This window comes from Dipodomys spectabilis, unplaced genomic scaffold (genome assembly GCF_019054845.1).
Source record: "Dipodomys spectabilis isolate Male_0828 unplaced genomic scaffold, ASM1905484v1 ptg000130l, whole genome shotgun sequence".
Lineage (NCBI taxonomy): Eukaryota > Metazoa > Chordata > Mammalia > Rodentia > Heteromyidae > Dipodomys > Dipodomys spectabilis.
The window spans coordinates 2,882,268-2,901,680 of record NW_024870807.1 but is presented as its reverse complement, the minus strand read 5'-3'; the positions used below and the strand labels follow the sequence as shown (position 1 = coordinate 2,901,680).

At 42.4% G+C, this 19,413-nt stretch overlaps 1 protein-coding gene across 1 annotated transcript in view; it reads right to left on the bottom strand.

Moving 5' to 3' along the window:
* The window catches only part of Nup93 (nucleoporin 93), a 110,519-nt gene extending 91,913 nt beyond the window's left edge, over positions 1-18,606 (bottom strand). The window contains exons 1-2 of the mRNA XM_042689958.1: positions 18,509-18,606; positions 380-572 (exon numbers count right to left, since the gene is read on the bottom strand). Coding sequence (XP_042545892.1) covers positions 380-558 — 179 coding nt within the window. The 5' untranslated portion in view covers positions 559-572; positions 18,509-18,606. The remainder of the gene's footprint in view (positions 1-379; positions 573-18,508) is intronic.
* Positions 18,607-19,413: the final 807 nt, after the last annotated feature.

Here is a 19,413-nt window from a genome sequence, read left to right as displayed (position 1 = left end):
GCTCTCTAGTTTTGAAGATAGCACTTAAGCCAGGGGTATATCCAACATACTTACAGGAACCATTTATGATCCAGTGGACTACCAACCCAAGAAAGAACTTCTGTGACTGTTTTCTGCATAACACAGCTAGTCTAGCCCGTCCCACCTTGATTATTTTTGCCTGTGATATGAGCTCTCGGCTTGGTCAGACAAACAGACTGAAATATCAGAGGCAGGGAGACAAAGCAAATCTACTGACCTGTTTATAAAACCTCTCTGAGATCATGACAATCTAGTTTGTTACTTATCATTCAAGAATGCATCCAAATTCACAGCAGGAAAGAAACAGATCTTGTCCCTGAACCACCCAGTACCAATGCTGCTCCCCACCAGAACTCACGCCTTGACATCTGCTGTCTCCTGGGACGTGCGTGTGAGAGTACGGGAACGCAGGCGCTCGCCTGCCTGCTGGATCTCCTGTAAGTTCCGTTCCACATGGGGAAGCTCGGAGATGCCCTCAGTCTCGGCAGCAAGCTGTTCAGCTTGCTGAAGAAGCTCACCAAACCCCTCAGTATCCATTGGAAATGCAGGTCCTAGATAAGAAAAAAAGAAGAAGAGGCCTAAATCACGGGAAAGATGGCTTCAAACAGTGCCTGAATCTGTTACAAGCTTAAGGAAACATGAGGACTTTTTGTAAACAGACAAAGAGACAGCTCATCAACAAACAGGATTTGTTCCTGAACATAACCCAAGAACAGGCCTGACAGAGAAAATGAATCAGACTGTAAAGAAATAGATCATCTCTGTAAGTGATAGCCCCAAGATTGATTTCTGCCACCAGAACAATGCAAAGATATTAAACCACAGACCAGAACTCCTGCCTCCTTCCACAGCCCAAAGCAGATAAGAAAATGAAAGCCACTGTGGCAATCTTTGGGAGCCTTAAAGAACAATTATCCTGCACCTTCTCTTTCTCCACCTGTCACAGAAAAACAACCAGGACCTCAAGACTGCCACAATTTATAAAGCCTTATTTCATTAAAAGGCCTTATCTTCCTATCTTCTGCACTATAACTTCATGAGGCTTCTGAGTAGACACAATCAACTCTAATTAATGGAAGCCCAGCATTCTCTCTGCTATGATTTGGCTGAATGGAGACAAAAAAATATACATGTCTGGTAACCTCATCCCTATATGAATCCAGTACAATTTCATCTTCACTAAAAAGACATTCTTTTTTTATTCATGCCCAAGTCTCAATTCATACTTCAGTTTACAAATGTACCAAACAGAGATACCATGTCTGATTGTTTTGTCTGACATTCAAGACATTAGATTTAATTGTTCCTGTTCCTACTACTTTATAGGTGTCATTACTACTAATGATTATACTAGTATAAATACCAGTCAGCTTTTAGACCAAAACATTAACAACTCCAAAAATTGACTGAGAAAAGCTCTATGAAGAGCCCTGATATTTAACAAATGTTACACATTATATATATATATGTGTGTGTATACACACACACACACACACACACACACACACACACACACACACACACACACACACACACACACACACACACACACACCACACACACATACTGTACCACCCTTGTAGAAGATTTTTTTATTTTCGGTCGGCTTGAACTGAGGGCCTGGGCGCTATCCCTGAGCTCTTTTGCCCAAGGATAACACTTCACCACTTTGAACCACAGCACCAGTTCTGGTTTTCTATAGATTTATTAAAGATAAGAATCTCATAGGCTTTCTTGCCCAGGCTGGCATTGAACCGTGATTCTCAGATCTCAGCCTCCTGAGTAGCTAGGATTATAGGTGTGAACCACCAGTGCCCAGTTTGTATAAGATTTATAATCAAAACAGTGGAACTCATCAACTGCATTGATCATTGGACATTGATCAAAATGAACTAAGCAACTCAATGGTAGCCACAGGAGGGAGGACTGAGAGGGAAAGAGGGACCAGCTGACACTAAGCAAAAGGAAAGAAATGTACGTATCACACAATGTGGAAGAAATACCTGTATTATCAAAGCTCATAGAATTCACAAACTTTATAGACCACAATAAAGACAATTTGCCCCATGAAGGTTAAAATGTGTTTGTGACTTTAAGTATCATTATCTCACAATACTGTGAAAATTGTGAAATTTATGGAATCACTTAATCACAATAAAAAAAAAAGATTCATGATCAAGAAAATATTTTTATTCACCATTAATACCAATAGAAAATAAAGTGTCACCATCATAATTTACATTGCAAAAATATTAGGAATATATTTGTTTATTATTTATTTCTTTTTGCTGAATTTGGGGCTTGTACTCAGGGCTTGGATGCTGTCTCTGAGCTTATTTTTCCCCTTAAGGCTAGTGCTCTACCACTTAAGACATAGCTCCACTTTGTGCTTTTTAGTACTTAACTGAGGATAAAGGTCTCACATGCCAGGGCTGGCTTCAAACTGTAATCCTCAAATCAGAGACTCTTGAATTGCTAGGATTACAAATGGAGCCACCAGCACCCAGCAAGGTACAAAGCTTTTTTTTTTTTTTGGGGGGGGGGGGGGGGGAGGGGGAAGGGCAATCCTGGGGCTTGAACTCAGGGCCTGTCTGTCCCTGACCTTCTTTTGCTCAAGGCTATTTATTACTCTACCACTTGAGCCACAGCACCACTTCCGTTTTTTCTGTGTATGTGGTACTGAGGAATCAAACCCAGGGCTTCATGCATACTAGGCAAGCACTCTACCACTAAGCCACATTCCCACAAAGAATTTTTTGGAGGGTACTCAGGGTTTGAACTCAGGGCCTCTTACTTGCTAAAACTATTGTGATACTACTGAGCCATGCCTGCAGCCATTTTTCAGTGGTTATTTTTTAGGAGACTCTCTCACTTCCCACCCTAGCATGAACTTGAACCACAATCCACCTATTATAGGTGTCTGGTCATCTCTAGGCTCATAGGTACACCCCATGTTCAGCTTCTCTTCTATTGATACAGACTTCTGTAGATGCTGTGGCTAGGCTGGCCTGACACTGCAATCTTCCCAATCCTAGCCTCCCATTTTGGTTTGGGGTGACAAGCATGTGCCACAATACCTAATTGTGGGTTGAAAAGGGGTCTCTCAAACTTTTCTACCCAAGCTGACCTCAAACTTCAATCCTCTTGCTCTGAGCCTTCAAAGTAGCTAGGTTATAGGTGTAAGCAACTGGTACCCAGCTCCAGAGAAAGAATTTTCTTTAAACAGTAGCTCTTATTCTTTATTCCTTTCTTCTTTGTTTAAAACATATGGTTTTTGCTGCAGGTGTGAAATCCTATTGATCTAGCACTATGGTGCTCGTGTACTACAGTGCTAATATAACATACAATTATATCTCAGCTATGAAGCACAGGTTAATGTTAATAGGGCACCATTACCATCATAAACCCACAGCAGGAAGATAAGGGCTTTTAAAAATGAGCATTAAAGGACATTAACTTTAAAGGCAAGGGCACAAGGTTGAAACAAAAATAGCTCAGCTGAAGTAAATATGAAAAACGTTGGTATTTCTTATGAACTTCATAGCTGATTTCGACATACACTGTAACTCTTAAAGAGTTTCCAAAACTGTAACTTCTTTTCCATGTAGTATTAGCAGGCTATAAGTAGCCATCTTTACCTGTGGGAGAATGGGGATTGCAAAACAACTTAGGTGTATTTCAGTCCTTCCTTCCTACAGTCTATCTCCATGACAACAACCAGGGATGCTTTTAAAGTTGATCAGATCTATCCCTCTGCTTAAACCTCTTGCACAGTAAAGCACAGATGGAGGCCCCAGCTTCCTTATTACTCAGACTCATCTCCAGCCCATTCCTATTTCTTCCCTGGGATTCCATCACCCTGGGGCTTCCTAACATCCCCAATGATCAGACCCATTCCTCCCCTAAAACATTTTCCTCGGGCTGGGAAGATGGCTCAGTGGTAGAGCGCTTGCCTTGCATGCCTGAGGCCCTGGGTTCGATTCCTCAGCACCACATAAGCAAAAAGAAAAAAGCCAGAAGTGGCGCTGTGGCTCAAGTGGTAGAGCACTAGCCTTGAGCTGAAGAGCTGAGGGACAGCGCCCAGGCCCAGAGTTCAGGCCACGACCGGACCCAAAAAAAACAAAAACAAAAAAAAACATTTTCTTCCACTGAATGTTCCTCCCCTGATACATTCATGGCTGGTTCTGTATCTCATTTTCAGCTCAACTGTCACCTTGCCTTTCAAACAAACCTAGAACATGCCATTTAAAAGTACAGCAGGCCAGGCACCGGTGGCTCACGCTTGTAATCCTCAGGAGGCTGAGATCTGAGGATGGTGGTTCAAAGCCAGCTCAGGCAGTAAAGTCTGTGAGACTCTTATTTCCAATAAATCACCAGAAAACTGGAAGTGGCACTGTGTCTCAAGTGGTAGGGTGCTAGCCTTGAGCTGAAGAGCTGAGGGATAGCGCGCAGGCCCAAAGTTCAAGCCCTGTGACCGACAAAAAAAAGTACAGCAGGCCACAAATGATACATACTTATAATCCATTATGCAGAAGTCTGAGGCAGTAGGACTGAGAGTTCAAAGCCAACCTGAACTATTTAGTGGAACACAGAAAACCACTCCACCGTTATAATTCTCCATCTCCCTTATTGTCTGTCACCTCTGCTATGATGTAAACTGCCCAAGAGGAAAAGTGTTTTGGTCAATGATATAACCCTAAGTTCCTGAAACAATGCCCAACACATTGTAGATGCTCATGTGTTGAATGGAGAGGTTCTACACTTGCATTTGTTAGGAGTCTGTCCTCGAAGGCTTCCTGCCTTCCCCTGCCATTCAGCCCCACTAGCAAGCAGAGACCTGAGCATAAACATTCCTTTTAGATTACCCACTGATTTTTAACATTTCTGAGGCTGCAAAGCATAAGGCAGTGACAGTGGTTAAATGGCATAAATTCAGATCACACATGGCCCAGACTAGTGCTTTCTCTCTAGAAAGACAAATAAAAACCAGTGTTATTTTACAAGAAATAGCCAAGCTTTCATGTAAACAAAATCCCAAGCCAAAAAAATACAGATACATATAGAAAAAAAATTGCTGTGTAATTTTAAGATAGGAATACAAAGCAAAGCTTAATCCATGTCTGCCTGAGAGAGGAGAAAGGTACCATGTTTGGGAAAAAAAACTAGGTTTGTCCTACATTACAATTCTACCAGCACAAAATAATTTAAAACAAAACAAACAAACAAAAAACGACCTTGCCAAGTGCTAGTAACTCACACCTGTAATGCTAACTACTCAGGAGGTTGAGATTTGAGGATTGTGGTTTAGAGCCAGCCTGGGCAGGAAAGTCTGTGAGACTCTGATCTCCAAGTCACCAAAAAAGCCAGAAGTGGAGCTGTGGCTAAAGAAGTAGAGCACTATCCCCTTGGGATAGTGTCCCAGTACTGGCAAAATAAATCTCCCCTCAGCTCTGTAGTACTGGGGCTTGAACTCAGGGCTGAGGCTATGTAAGCCATACCCTCTACCACCTATACTTTGAAGTAGTCATCCTATTTTATTAGAAGTTTTTGATTAATGGTTGATTTCATAAATTTAAGAATAACGTGTCCCTCCATTGAAAAAAGAAAAAAAATCTATTTAGCAAGGGCAGACTAAGAGCTTGTGGTTTCTTAGTATTAGGGATGATTTTGAGACACCTTTGGCAACATTGAAAAGTGCTTGGTTCAAAGAGCATCACAAAGTACTAGAACCCTGAACATCAATTTGTTCTCCATGCGCCACTTGGCAGAAGTCCTTGCTGAGTCCCACAGAGACTCCACAACCTCCAGAAAAACTGAGTCTTAAAATGAAGGGTACATGTATTACTGTTGTTAGAAGCAGGACTAGTTACACTTGATGGGGAGCAGAGGAGCATAATGGAAGCTTCTAGGGGGCTATCAATGTTCAGGGTTTTTTTTAATGAATGCTAGTCAACAATATGTTTACCTTGAGAAAATACATCAATCTAGACTTAAGATCTGTGTGTTTTTCTATTGTGCATCATCCTTCAATAAAACTATCCTTCCCAAAACAAAAGTTAATGATCTACTGTTTTTCAGAGGCTATACATAGTAGGACATGCCAGCCTGGTGTTTTAGAGCTCTTCACCACATTGACAGAATGCTAAGGAAATTTAATTTAAAAAATTAATTTTAAAAATTCTTAGAGAAGACAGCTTGTACCTAAAGCTAACCCAAGGACTGGGCAGAATGCTGTTTCCTCATTCTGGTCTGCATTCACTTGTTCAATGGCATGTCAACATTCTTAAATAGGAGAATATAATCCCCAAACTGCATAGAAGGTGAAACAAACTCATTATAAAGGCAAAACAAAGATGTGTCAAATAATTTCAGATCACTTGTTATTAACATGTAGGTCCTGGTTATAAAAAACATGAACTTTTCCACATTCTCAACATAACTGTTAAATAATCAAGCCAGAAAGAGTAGATACTTAAATATTCAATTTGCTGAGCATTTCTAAACCATTCTCACTCAGTTTTTTCCACAGGTGATCTGAATCTTATTCTCTTATAGTTTTCATACATAAAGTGTCTACACATCTCTTTTCCGGTATTCTTTAAGGCGACTGGGCTGTCCCAGAAACAGCTGCCACTAATTCTCCTGACTCAAGCCCATGTGACTCCCAAGATACAGTTCAGAAGATCAAAGCCTCAGAGCCTCAAGGATGACAGGAAGCGATGGGAAATTCGAAAGGTCTCTGAGCCATCCATCTCAGATCTATCTGCCAAACTCTTGCCAAGTTTCTGGTCTCCCAGGGCAGGTAAACATTTTCTGTAAAGGGTTAGAATAGTGACTATTTTAGGTTTTGTGGGTCAGTCTCTGTCACAACTATTCAACTCTACCATGCAGCTTGAAAACAGCCACAGATGATAATATGTAAACAATAAGCAATATCTATGCTCCTATAAAATTTTAATAATGGACATTAAAATTTGAATTTCCTAAGTTTTCACATCATGAAGTTTTATTCTCCTTTGGATTTTTTTTTCAATGACTTAAAGATACAAAACCTTTCCTAGTTTACATATCAGTGAGCCATAGCTTTCCAACCCCTAGAATAGGGTGTCTGAGCTTACAAGCTATACCTGACAAAATTATCCTAACAGCATTTGCTTGGTGTGCTAGAAGCCTTAGGGCTACTGCAATTCTCCTTCCTTCTTTTAAACTGCTTATTTGAAATGTATAAAGGAGGAAAAAAATCTACTTTGCATCCAATGAACTCTGACCTGAATAAACGGTCTGACCTAATGTACCAAATGCTGTAGGAAACTCACTTGCCCTCTTAAAGTACAACATAACATATTAAAACCATATGAAAGTTCCTCTTTCCTTACATCTACAATCCAAACAGCCAGTTATCAAAAAAATACAAAAGGCAAAGACAAAAAAAATAAAGGCACAGTCATCTTTCTGTCTATTCTTCAGTGTTAAAGCAATCTGTCTCAACCCAGTGACTTGTATGGGGAGATGATATCAGCTACTTTCCCCTGCAGATTTACAATAGGATAGTTTCCCCATTGACAATGGTTTGATAATTTTTCAACTTTACAATGGTGCAAGATCGTTAAACTTTCAGTAGAAATCACATTTTGAATTTTGATCTTTCCTGTGCTCCCAAGATATGATATACTTTGGAGATGCTGACAGGACAGTGATCCAAAACTCCCAGTAAGCCAGGAGCTGGTGGCTCATGCCTATAATCCTAGCTACTCAGGAGGCTGAGATATGAGGACTGTGATTCAAAGCCAGCCTGGGCAGGAAAGTCTGTGAGACTCTAATCTCAATAAACTACCAGAAAACCAGAAGTGGTGCTGTGGCTCAAGTGGCAGAGCACTAGCCTTGAGCTGAAGAGCTGAGGGACAGCACCCAGGCTGTGAGTTCAAGCCCCATGACCAACCAAAAAAAAAAAAAAAGAAATAAAGAAAGAAAAGAAAAAACTCCCAGTGAGTGCTGGGGTCACAGGAACCCTACAGTGTGCAGTATGCCTTGTTGCTAAGCTGCACCACTTGCTCAGTTGATGTACGTAGGGAGTTTCTGACAGGATATTTTCAACTTATGATGGGTTTATTGGGACATGGCCTTGTTGTAAACTGAGAAGCATCTGTGAAATCAAATTATACTATCACTCACTGAAGAGTTCCTGTATTACCACATACCCAAATACTGTCTCTTGCAACTACAAAGGTCATGGCAAACTATACTATCACTCACTGAAGAGTTCCTGTATTACCACATACCCAAATACTGTCTCTTGCAACTACAAAGGTCATGGAACCTAACAAAAGTAGTTAACTCAGAGATATATATGTGTGTATGTATGTATGTATTTGGTGTTGTCAATAGGAGAGATTTCATACATATACACTGGAAATTATAACTGTTACTGCTTTTTTTCAAAACCAATGACTAACAATGTTCCTCCTTTTTTGGTTTACTTTCTAATTTAATAACAGTAAAATATCTTTTTTAAAAATTTCAAAACAAGCCGGGCGCCAGTGGCTCACACCTGTAATCCTAGCTACTCAGGAGGCTGAGATCTGAGGATCTCGGTTCAAAGCCAGCCTGGACAGGAAAGTCCGTGAGACTCTTATCTCCAATAACACACCAGAAAACCGGAAGTGGCACTGTGGCTCAAGTGGTAGAGCACTCGCCTTGAGCAGAAGAGCTGAGGGAAAGCACCCAGACCTAGAGTTCAAGCCCCATGACCAACAACAACAACAAAATTAAAACAAAGTAAATAGAAAACTAGACTTTGGAGCTAAGACTAATAGCTCACACCTATCTCTAGCTACTGAGGAGGCTGAGATCTGAGGATCCAGGTGTGAAGTCAGCCTGAGCAGACAAAACTGTAAGACTCATAGCTATTAACTAGCAAAAACCTAGAAGTAGAAGCATGACTTAAGTGGTAAAGTGCCAGCCAGTGAGGAGAAAAGCTGAGCAAGAGCATGAGGCCCTGAGTTGAAGCCCCAGTATGGACACAAAAGAAGAAAAGGAGAAGGAAAAGGAAGCAGGAGCAGAAGCGGAAGCAGGGGAAGCAGCAGTGACTGAACTTTGAATACAAACACATGGCTTGACTACAGATTGTTCACTCACTAGCAAACAGTAGATTCTTTTATCATTGACATAACATCTAAACCTATTTATTTCAAAAGATTATTTATTGATATACAAAGTATTTCATAAATTACTGAATTATGTTGATATAAAATGTTGCCATGTTACCAACATGGCAACATTTTATAATTTAATTATAAACATCTCTGCTTCAAAAATATCTTCAAGTAAATATTCAACACTAAATTGTAATTATTTAATCAAATCACTGAGTAAGAACTTCTGAAAGATGATTATGATTTTAATGTATATTACCACTACCAAACATGGTTTCTAATATAAAATCCAAATTTCCACTATAAAGATGTGATTCAGAAGAAATTCAGCTTTTAATATCAAGCCGAAATCTTGCCTTCAAACCTTCCCATTAATCAGGTTATTAAAGAATTAGGACATAAAAGTGCAACATAGGATCAAAGATTAATGACAGCTAGATTCCAGTGGCTCTCACCTTAATGTAATCCTAGCTACCCACGAGGCTGAGATTGTGGTTTGAAACCATCCCAAGCAGGAAAATCCATGAGACTCTTATCTACAATTAACAATCAAAAAAGCTGGAAGTGGAGCTGTGGCTCAAGAGGTAGGAGCATTAGAATTGAGCAAAAAAAGCTTAGGGATGGCACATAGGCCCTGAATTCAAGTCCAAGACCACCACCAAAAAAATGAAAAAAAATTAAGATAGGTTGAATATGTATTATGCAAAATTCTTGAGACCAGTTTTTCAGATTTTAGAATATTTACATATATCTAATGAAATATCTTGTGCAAGGAACCCAAATCAAAAACACAATTAGTTTCAATACTTTACCTATGAAACTCATCTGTTTTAGATGAGTTTATACACAAACCCTGAAGGTATTTCTATGTAGGTTTTTTTTTTTTAAATCTGTTTGTGAAAAACAGTTTCATGGCATTGGCTAGGTTCCATTATGGCTCCATGTGGGCATTTACAAAGTTTTGGATTTTAGAGAACTTTGTATTTTGAATTAGGCATATTCAACCTATATTGTTGCCTTCTCCCCTCTTCTTTGGATATGGCCAGGTAACATTATCCTGCTACTCTGTACCACATAACAAAAAAAAAAGTTACAGCCTCACAGATGCTATTGTTTCAGATACCTCTGAAGGAAAGAAGAAAAAGACATAAGAATTTGGTCACTAGGTAATTTTTATGAGATTCAGTAAGAGAGTTAGACCTGATCATTATTCAAAAGATAGACTTCTGGGAAAACCAATGAACTAAAATAATCTAGACACAAAAGAAAGATCTGAAGACCTTTTTAGTAGCAGATTTAGTAGCAGTACTGCCCTGGATGACTCAAGAGTGTATGCTGGGTGTCAGCTTTCCTGATATATAAAGTATCACTTATATTAATTCATCTCCAGTGAGCAAAAAGTAGTCTAATAACACATAAAAACATAAATTAACTTCATAAAGAACTTTCTTGGCTACCCATGCTGAAAGAAGGGCCATCTATAAAATAAGGGCTATGAAGTCTACCTGCCTCAAACTCTCTCCCCATGGGACTGGACCCTCTTTAGATATGTTTCACTGCTGGTGAGATGTGAGTTGTCTCAGTGATTTCTCATGGTCTGTCTACTAGGAAATATCAACAAATACAGACTAATTTTATTCTTTCTTCTTTTTCTCTTTTTTTCCCACGGTACTAGGGATTGAACTCATGGTCTCTTGAGCTATGCCCCCTTCCTCCCTCCCCCCCCCTCGCGCTCTCTCTCTCTCTCTAGTCTGTCCTAGGGCTTGATCTCAGGGCCTGGGCACTGTCCCTTAGCCACAGTACTACTTCCAGCTTTTCTTATTTGTGTGGTACTAAGGAATCAAACCCAGAGTTTCATGCATGCTAGGCAAGCACTCTACCACTATGCCACATTCCCAGCCCTATGCCCCATTCTTTTACTCAAGACTTGAAACAGACTGAATGCTTCCTCAGAAGTAGCAACCACATTTCAAAGATGACAAATTGCATGAGAACCTTGAGAATGACATTGGCTTTTTTTTTTTAACCACTGGCACTAACAGAGGAAGATGACCAAGAAAAGGTAGATTACAGATGTAGAATACAGGAGGTCTTTAGCTCAGGCTCTTCTCTCTAAACTACTTGTTCTCAACTGAGGGTGACTTTGCCCCCTAGGGGTCATATAGAAACATCTGTGGACATTTTTGGATGTTACAACTTGGAGGAAGGTGACACTATTAGCACATAGAAGACAGAGGCCAAGCATTCTGCTAAACATCCTATAATCCAAAGTATAGTATCAACAAAGAATCATTTGACCCAAAATACTAGTACTCCCAGAAAGAAACCCTGCTTTAAACCAAGGAAAGCTCCTTGTCCTGAGAACCACAACAAGATTAGTGATACCTGGCCCCTGCTGAAAATATATTTGGGTGGTTTTTTTTGTCAATCATAGGGCTTGAACTGAGGGTCTAGGCACTGTCACTGACCTCTTTCACTCAAGGCTAGTGCTCTACCACTTTGAGCCACAGGGCTACTTCTGGTTTTCTGGCAGTTAAATGGAAATAAGAGTTTCATGGAGTTTCCTGCCTGGGCTGTTTTCGAACCATGATCCTCAGATCTCAGCCTCCTGAGATCCTGAGCTAGGATTACAGGTATGGGCCACAGATGCCTGGCTTTGTTTAACGTAAGAAAAGCACTAGTAGACACATGAAGAAATGTTCAACATCCCTAGCCATAAAAGAAATGCAAATCAAAACAACATTGAGATATCACCTCACTCCAGTTAGAACGGCAAAAATCAAGAACTCTAACAACAACAGATGCTGGAGGGGATGTGGACAGAAAGGAACCTTACTTCATTGTTGATGGGAATGTAAACTTGTTCAACCACTTTGGAAAGCAGTATGGAGGTTCCTCAAAAGACTTCACATAGAGCTCCCCTATGACCCAGCAATCCCACTTTTGGGCATTTACCCAAATGTTTACAAACAAGGCCACACTAAAGCTACCAGCACAACTATGTTTATTGCAGCATTATTTACCATAGCTAAGATATGGAACCAACCCAGATGCCCCTCAGTAGATGAATGGATCAAGAAGATGTGGTATATATACACAATGGAATTCTATGCCTCCATCAGAAAGAATGACATTGCCCCATTTGTTAGGAAATGGAAAGGCTTGGAAAAAATTATATTAAGTGAAGTAAGCCAGGCCCAAAGAAACATAGGTCCCATGGTTTCCCTTATTTGCAATATCTAGTATAGGTATGAGTCAAGCGGAAAAAGTCAGAGAATGTGATGTTAGGAAAACGAACCCTCAAATATGTATTTTAATGTTTTTGTTTCTTTTCATGCATGTGCTTCTAACGCATTTATAATATTATTTCTTTGTTGCTTTGTATGTCCCTCCCCCACAGTGTAACCCCCGCTTTCACTATATTTGATGTCAGTATAACATGTGGAGGAGACGGGGACAAACAAGTAGTTTAAGGATTCAGGTGGACTTGTTGCAACAATGAGAAGTACAAAATGTCATGTCAAAACCAGCTTTACAATGTCGGTGGGGGGGGGTAGGGGGGGTATGATTGGGTGGGGGGGAGGGGGGAGGGTGGGAAGGGAGGTGAAGGGTAAACAAAGGAGGAGGCTGCAATGCTTGGTAAGAAATGTATGCATTTTCCTGCCCATGTAATTGTAACCCCTCTGTACAGTATGTTCTCAAATAAAATAAAATAAAATTTAAAAAAAAAAAAGAAAAGCACTAGTGTTTTATTAGGGTGTAATAAAAGTCTAGGCCTTCCTCTTCAAAATAATTTAAAACCACTGTATATACAAAATTATTCTGTTTGAGGTTTTTTTTTTTTAATTGTGGTATATACATACCACACAGGAATGGAAAAGATCAAACCACAGTTCTATGGAACAACATAGGTGAACTTTGTAAGTGTAATAGTGAATTAAAGAAACCAGATATGAAAAACATACATATGAAACCAAAAAAAAAAAAAAGAAGAAGTAAAGCTGTGGCTCAAGTAATGGAGTGCCCTGAGCAAAAAAAGCTCAGGGACAACACCCAGGCTCTGAGTTCACACCCCAAGACTGGCACCAAAAAAAAAAGGTGGGGGGGGGGGGGGAATTAATCTCTAGCACTAGCAGTAAGAATGTTGGTAATCCCTTTGGAATACAAGGGAAGTATTGTTTGGGAGGGAGCACAACATAACTATCTGGGTACTATGACTGAACTGGATTCTCTCAAAATTCTTTAATGCTCTAACCTAGTAAGATGATAACTCAGAGATGAAGCCTTTGGGACTTGGGGAAGAGGTCTGGATGAAGTGATAAGGGTGAGATCCTCAGGCCAGTTAGTGTCCTTGTAAAAAGAGACTCCAGAGGACTTGCATTCCTCCACCCAATCCTCCTCGTGCATATGACCAATAGGCCATGTGAGCACAAAATGGCAGAAACTCAGTAGACATTCCTCATCAGAACCTAACTTTGCTCAGATCTCCAGCCTCCAAACTATGAAGATAATAAATTTCTATTGTTTAAGCCACGCAATCCATAGCATTTTATTGTAGTAGCCTAAACTGACAAAAATGGCAGGGCACTCAAAATCATCTATGTTTCAACTTACATAATGGTCACAGGAGTAAATAAATAGGTTAAAAATCCACTGAATCTACACACTTCAGGTTAACAAGTTTTACATCTTTTATCATGAAACAATTTACCATTATTTCCATAAAGCAATGAGACCTTTGCTTTTCATTTTATACCATCAGTCTGAATTCTTTTCCATGAGTGATCTCATGTGATCTATGTGATCTTATATAACCTTTAATAGCTTGCTATTTTAAAACTGCTCTAAATTCCCTACTCAGAACATTTGCCTCATCATTGTCCCTGAATTCTCAATGGTAACGACTTAAATCCAACCCTACCTAAATCCAACCCGACCTCCTAGCACTCAAATTTCAATCTGAAGTTTCCAGGCCCCATCTGTGCATTTCCTCTCAAGCACATCAACATCACGCCCACTGTGTCCTAAAGTGACGTCTTCTACCACCACCACCACCAGTAGCTACTTCCCACTCCTCCATTACCACCACCGTGGCTTCTCTCTCAGGTTCTAGCTTATCTTTCTCCTTCACCACCTATATGTGACCTCAGATAACTGACTCACAAGGATCTCTCTCCGAAGACTCAGAAACCAAATACACATTTGGAGGGAGGAAGAAATAAGGAGGTAGGAAGATTCCTTGTTACCAAAACTATTGGTATGCCTAACAAAAGCTGAAACCAAATTCAACGAAGAGAACATATTTCTGACCATCCACACCCCTACCATCTGAAAGGAATTAGATACAGGGGATATTTAAGTCTTTCAGTCCTTATAACTGATCTTCCATCTGTCCCACTACCACATAATACCACATCTCCATTCTTTAAGCCCAACTGTTGTGTGATGCTACAGCCTAATCTGCTCCCTAGTCTCTTCTACCCCAAATCAACCTACTTTCTGTTTCATTTCAATTATTCTCCTATTATTTTTCTTATGATGTGCTTGCTTAAAACCAAAACCGAATCTCACTCACTGTCAAGATGAGATACTGCTTTTAACTTTCTATATCCCAAAATAAAACCAACCACCTGGCTTACTCTGTCCTGACATCCTTATACTTGCCCTGCTTTGTGCCCTTGCTCAAAGTTTTTCCCAAACAGAAAGACCAAACAAACCTTCCACTGCACTGCCTGCCTGAGTTCCAACCAGCTCCTCCACACTTTAAATGGGTAACTTTGGACAGGGTAATTACTCCTTCTGGGTCTCATCTGTGAAAAGGAAAAATAACTGTACCTCCTTCACCTGCCACATAGTAACCAATAAATAAATAGTACCTATTATTACCAATTCAAGTTTACTACTGCTATGGTTTGGATATGGCTTAAATGTGTCCCCCAAAGTTTCATGTGTTGAAATCATGGTCCCCAATGTGGCAATGTTAAGAAGCAGGGGGGCCTTTTAGAGGTAAAGCTAGCTGGGCACCAATGGCTCACACCTGTAATCCTGGCTATTCAATAGGCTGAGATCTTGAGAATAGCAGTTTGAAGCCAGACCAGGCAAAAAAGTCCACCCAACTCCAGCTCCAAAAATAACCAGCAAAAAGTCAAGCTAGATGCATGGTTTAAGTAGCAGAGCACCAAGCAAGGGCAAACAAGTGTGAAGCCCTGGGTTCAAACCCAAAACAAGAGACAGACAGAGATGAGAGTCAGAGAAAAGAAGGCGGGGGGAGAGGGAGAGACAGGGAGGGAGGGAAGGAGGAGAGAGGAAGAAAGGGGGGAAAGAAGGGGAAGAGAGAGAGGGAGGAGAGTGGTGAGACTAGAGACAGAGAGTTGAGTAGGGACAGAGAAAAGGGAGAGGAAGAGGAGGGGGAGTGAGGGGAAAGAGAAGAAAGAGAGGAGAGAGAGGGGAGGGGGGAAGAGAGGGAGAGAAGAAGAGAAAAGGGAGAGAGGGAGAAAGAATGGGAAGCCCCAGTCTATTTTCTGGCTTCCTGACTTGCCATAGCTCCAGGGATGATGTCATCTGCCATGATTCCTCACCAGAGGTCCTATCAATGTGGCTGCTTAAGCCTGGACTTTCAGCCTCCAAAATTGAACTAAATTAACCTATTCCCTCTTCTTTAGAAACCAGTAAACCTTGGGTACAGTAGTAAAAAAGGGAGTAATACACTTATCAAATGGTTTTCCTCAATATCCCTTCTATAAAAATTGCCCATCCTCTAGCTTCTTTCAACTCCATTCATTTATTCACCACCTGGCAGTAGGAAACATTCAGATTGGTGACAATGGGGATAACCCACTCCTGTGCTCTTGCTATGTGCAAGTGCCTGCCATCAGCTTTACTGGTACAATCTAATACCATCCTTATGGTAGCTCCCTGGAATCCAAACCTGCCTTTTCTGTCTTCATCTCAGAAAATGGCACCTCAAACATACAGTTGCTCAAGCCTAAAACCCAGGCATTGTCTTTAACATCTTTTATCCTCTTCGTTTCTATATTACAAATTCATGTCTACACTAAATTTAATTTTATAATTTTATTTTTTGTGTTTATATGGTACTAAGGAATTGAACCCAAGGCCTCATGCATGCTAGGCAAGCACTCTTCCACTAAGCCACATTCCTTGCCCTAAACTTAATTCTTTTTTTTTTTTTGGGGGGGGGGGGGTCCAGTCGTGGGGCCTGAACTCTGGGCCTGCGCACTGTCCCTCAGCTCTTCAGCTCAAGGCTAGTGCTCTACCACTTGAGCCACAGCACCACTTCCAGCTTTTTTCTTTTTGCTTATGTGGTGCTGAGGAATCGAACCCAGAGCCTCAGGCATGCAAGGCAAGCGCTCTACCACTGAGCCACCTTCCCAGCCCCTAAACTTAATTCTTAAAACAGATATATGAGCCTGGCCCACTTTTGGTGTGACGGTGGGATGTGACAGTGTCTGTTCTGTGAAGGGTACCTGTACAGGTGTGTCAAAGCATGAGTACTCCCTCCTATGAAGAATGGAAAGTGACCCTGCTAGACTTAAGGCAGAGGAGTATTTCACAAAGATCTCTGGTCACGGTAAGAATTTGCTGGAAGACCAATGAGGTGATCACTAATGAGGTGATTGGGAGAAAGACATGAGACTGTGACTTTGGAAAAAGGCTTGAAAAGTTCAGCACGTAAAAGAGGAGCCAAGTGACTCCTGGTTTCTGCCTGATACTAAACTGAGACCAAAACATGTCTGACAGTGGATGGGGAAGGGCAGCAAAAACTGAGTGAAAATAACAGCTGGTCAGACCATGTAAAGCCCTATAGCTCACTATAAGGAGTTTTGTCCATTACTGTTAATAAAATGAGGGCCCACTGGAGGGCTTTAGGAAGACTGGGGAGTTTTTTGGTTTTAGTTTTCTTCTCAAGACAAGGTCTCACTATGTAGTTGAGGCTGGCCTGTCTCAACTCCTAAATACTGGGCTTGCCACCATTTCTGGCTCTGGAGGATTTCTTAAGGTGACATTAACTGATCATCCCTTTAACCTACTATGTTAAAAATAAATAAATAGGGTAGGGCCAGGGCAGAAGTAGGGAGATCAGATGGAAGCTGTTTCGGTAATTCATGTGAGAGGTAATGGCCACAAGCATTGGATTGGGGGCATGAGGGAGGGAGGGCTGAAAAAAGGCAGGCAAAGATGACTCGCAGGTTACTGGCCACTCTTGTATTACTGAGAGGAGAAAAGAATGGCATAAAGAGAGGCTTGAGGAAGGAAATGGGGAGTAAGTTACTAGCTCTATGCTCAGTTTGAGATGTAGTTGTTTAGCAGGCAGCTGAATAAAAGTCAGGGAGGCTCAAACTGGAGATGCAAACATGACGTTGTTTAGTAAAGAGGCATTTAAAACATGGTATTTTACCATTGGTAAAAATAACGAAAATACCCAAAACACTAGTGTATACCTAATAACAGCCACAAGAAAAAGCTTCAGCACCTAAATATAAATATAAAATAGATGTTCTTGTCATTGGTATAGTCTTGGGGGGGAGGTAACAGTGCTCCCCCAGAAAAAATACAGAAAATGACCTTTGCTTGTACTCAAAAGACAAAAAAGTCTTGGCCCCACAAAACAAAAATTTAAAGTCCTCCTTCCGCCAGCAGCCTGGCAAATCCTCAGCAGCGGGTCACCCAAAAACCGACATAGGACCCGTAGGATCCGCCCTGTTATTTAAAAAAAAAAAAAAACAACGGTACCCAGTCTAGTTGGGCGTCGCCTTTGCAGCCCAGAGAGCCACCCCGCGTTCCAATCATTAACATCCTCTTAGATGCCAGTGCTGAAGACACACGAGGGTTGACCGAGGCTATCGGGGTCATCGCCTCCCGTCACCACGAAGACTGCCCTCGCTAACGGCTCGCCCACACGGCGTGGGGCAGCGAGGGGCGTGCGAGCCGGGCGGGCGCGGCGAGGCAGGTCGGAGACCCTTCCCGGGAGCACGGGGGCCGGGTGGGCTCGCGGAGCCGGGGCGCTGGGAGAGCGCACGCGGCGCCGCGCGGCCTGGGGCTCCGGCAGGAAAGTGGGGAACCCCAGGTCCCGCATTCCGCGAGCGGGCTGGCGCGCGGCGCGCCCGGGCGGGCGCGGCTAGACACTGCGGTGGAGGCGGTTCCGCAAGGCGCAGTGTCACCGGCGTCAGGCGCGCCCGGCGGCCGTGAGGAGAACCGAAGTGAGGGCGGCACGGCTCCGAGCATGGGGACGGGGCTCCGCCCAGAGCCGGGCTCCCGGGTTCAAGGAAGACCTGCGGTCGGAACGACCGCTCCACCGCTGCACACACTCTTACCTGGTACTACAGTCGTCCCCGCCGCCCAGGTCCTGGCTGGAGATCACCGCCGCCGCCGCTTCTCGCGCCGCTCGCCTGCGCTTCCTGATTGGCCGAGGTGGCCGCTCCCAGAAGCCTCCGCGCGGCGCGCCGCCAGATAAACTTTATGGACACCCGAGAGAGAAGACAAGAACAAGGGCGGGGCTGTGGGGCGGGGCTGTGGGGCGGGGGCGGGCCTGAAGCTGAGCCGTCACTGCCCGCGCCCTCATCCCTCCCACGTGGTTAGAGTCCGCGGTGCCCAGAGAAAACGATTCCATCAGTCTGGGCGCCAGAGAGAGCTCTTGGCCCTTGACTGGGCGCCATTCTAGTGTCAGGTCCTATCCTAGGCGTTTGGAGACACGGTGGCGTCTAGGACAAGCAAGATGCCTGCCTGAACTCCATCTGATTTATAAATATGTGTCTCTTGCTGTAAAGCCACCTGTCAGGGCTGGGAAGGTGGCTCAGTGGCTTGCCTTACATGCATGAGGCCCTGGGTTCGATTCCTCAGCACCGCATAAACAGAAAAAGCCGGAAGTGGTGCTGTGGCTCAAGGGGTAGAGCACTGGCCTTGAGCTGAAGAACTGAGGGACAGTGCCCAGGCCCAGAGTTCAGGACCCAGGACCAGGGGGGGGAAAAAGCCACCTGTCAGATGGGGCAAGGTAGCAATGCAGTGTTTCTTATATACAGTCACTAATCCATTCATGAAACTTACTAAACATTACTACCTAAACACCTAACAAAGGCTCCACCTAATAGTGCAATCTCCTTGGGGTTAAAATTTCAACTTGAAGTTTTAGAGGGACACAACATTCAATTAACAGCACCTAGTTTGGAGGCGGGGAGGGGGGCACTGGAGCTTGAACCAGGGCTCTGTGCATTATTGAGCT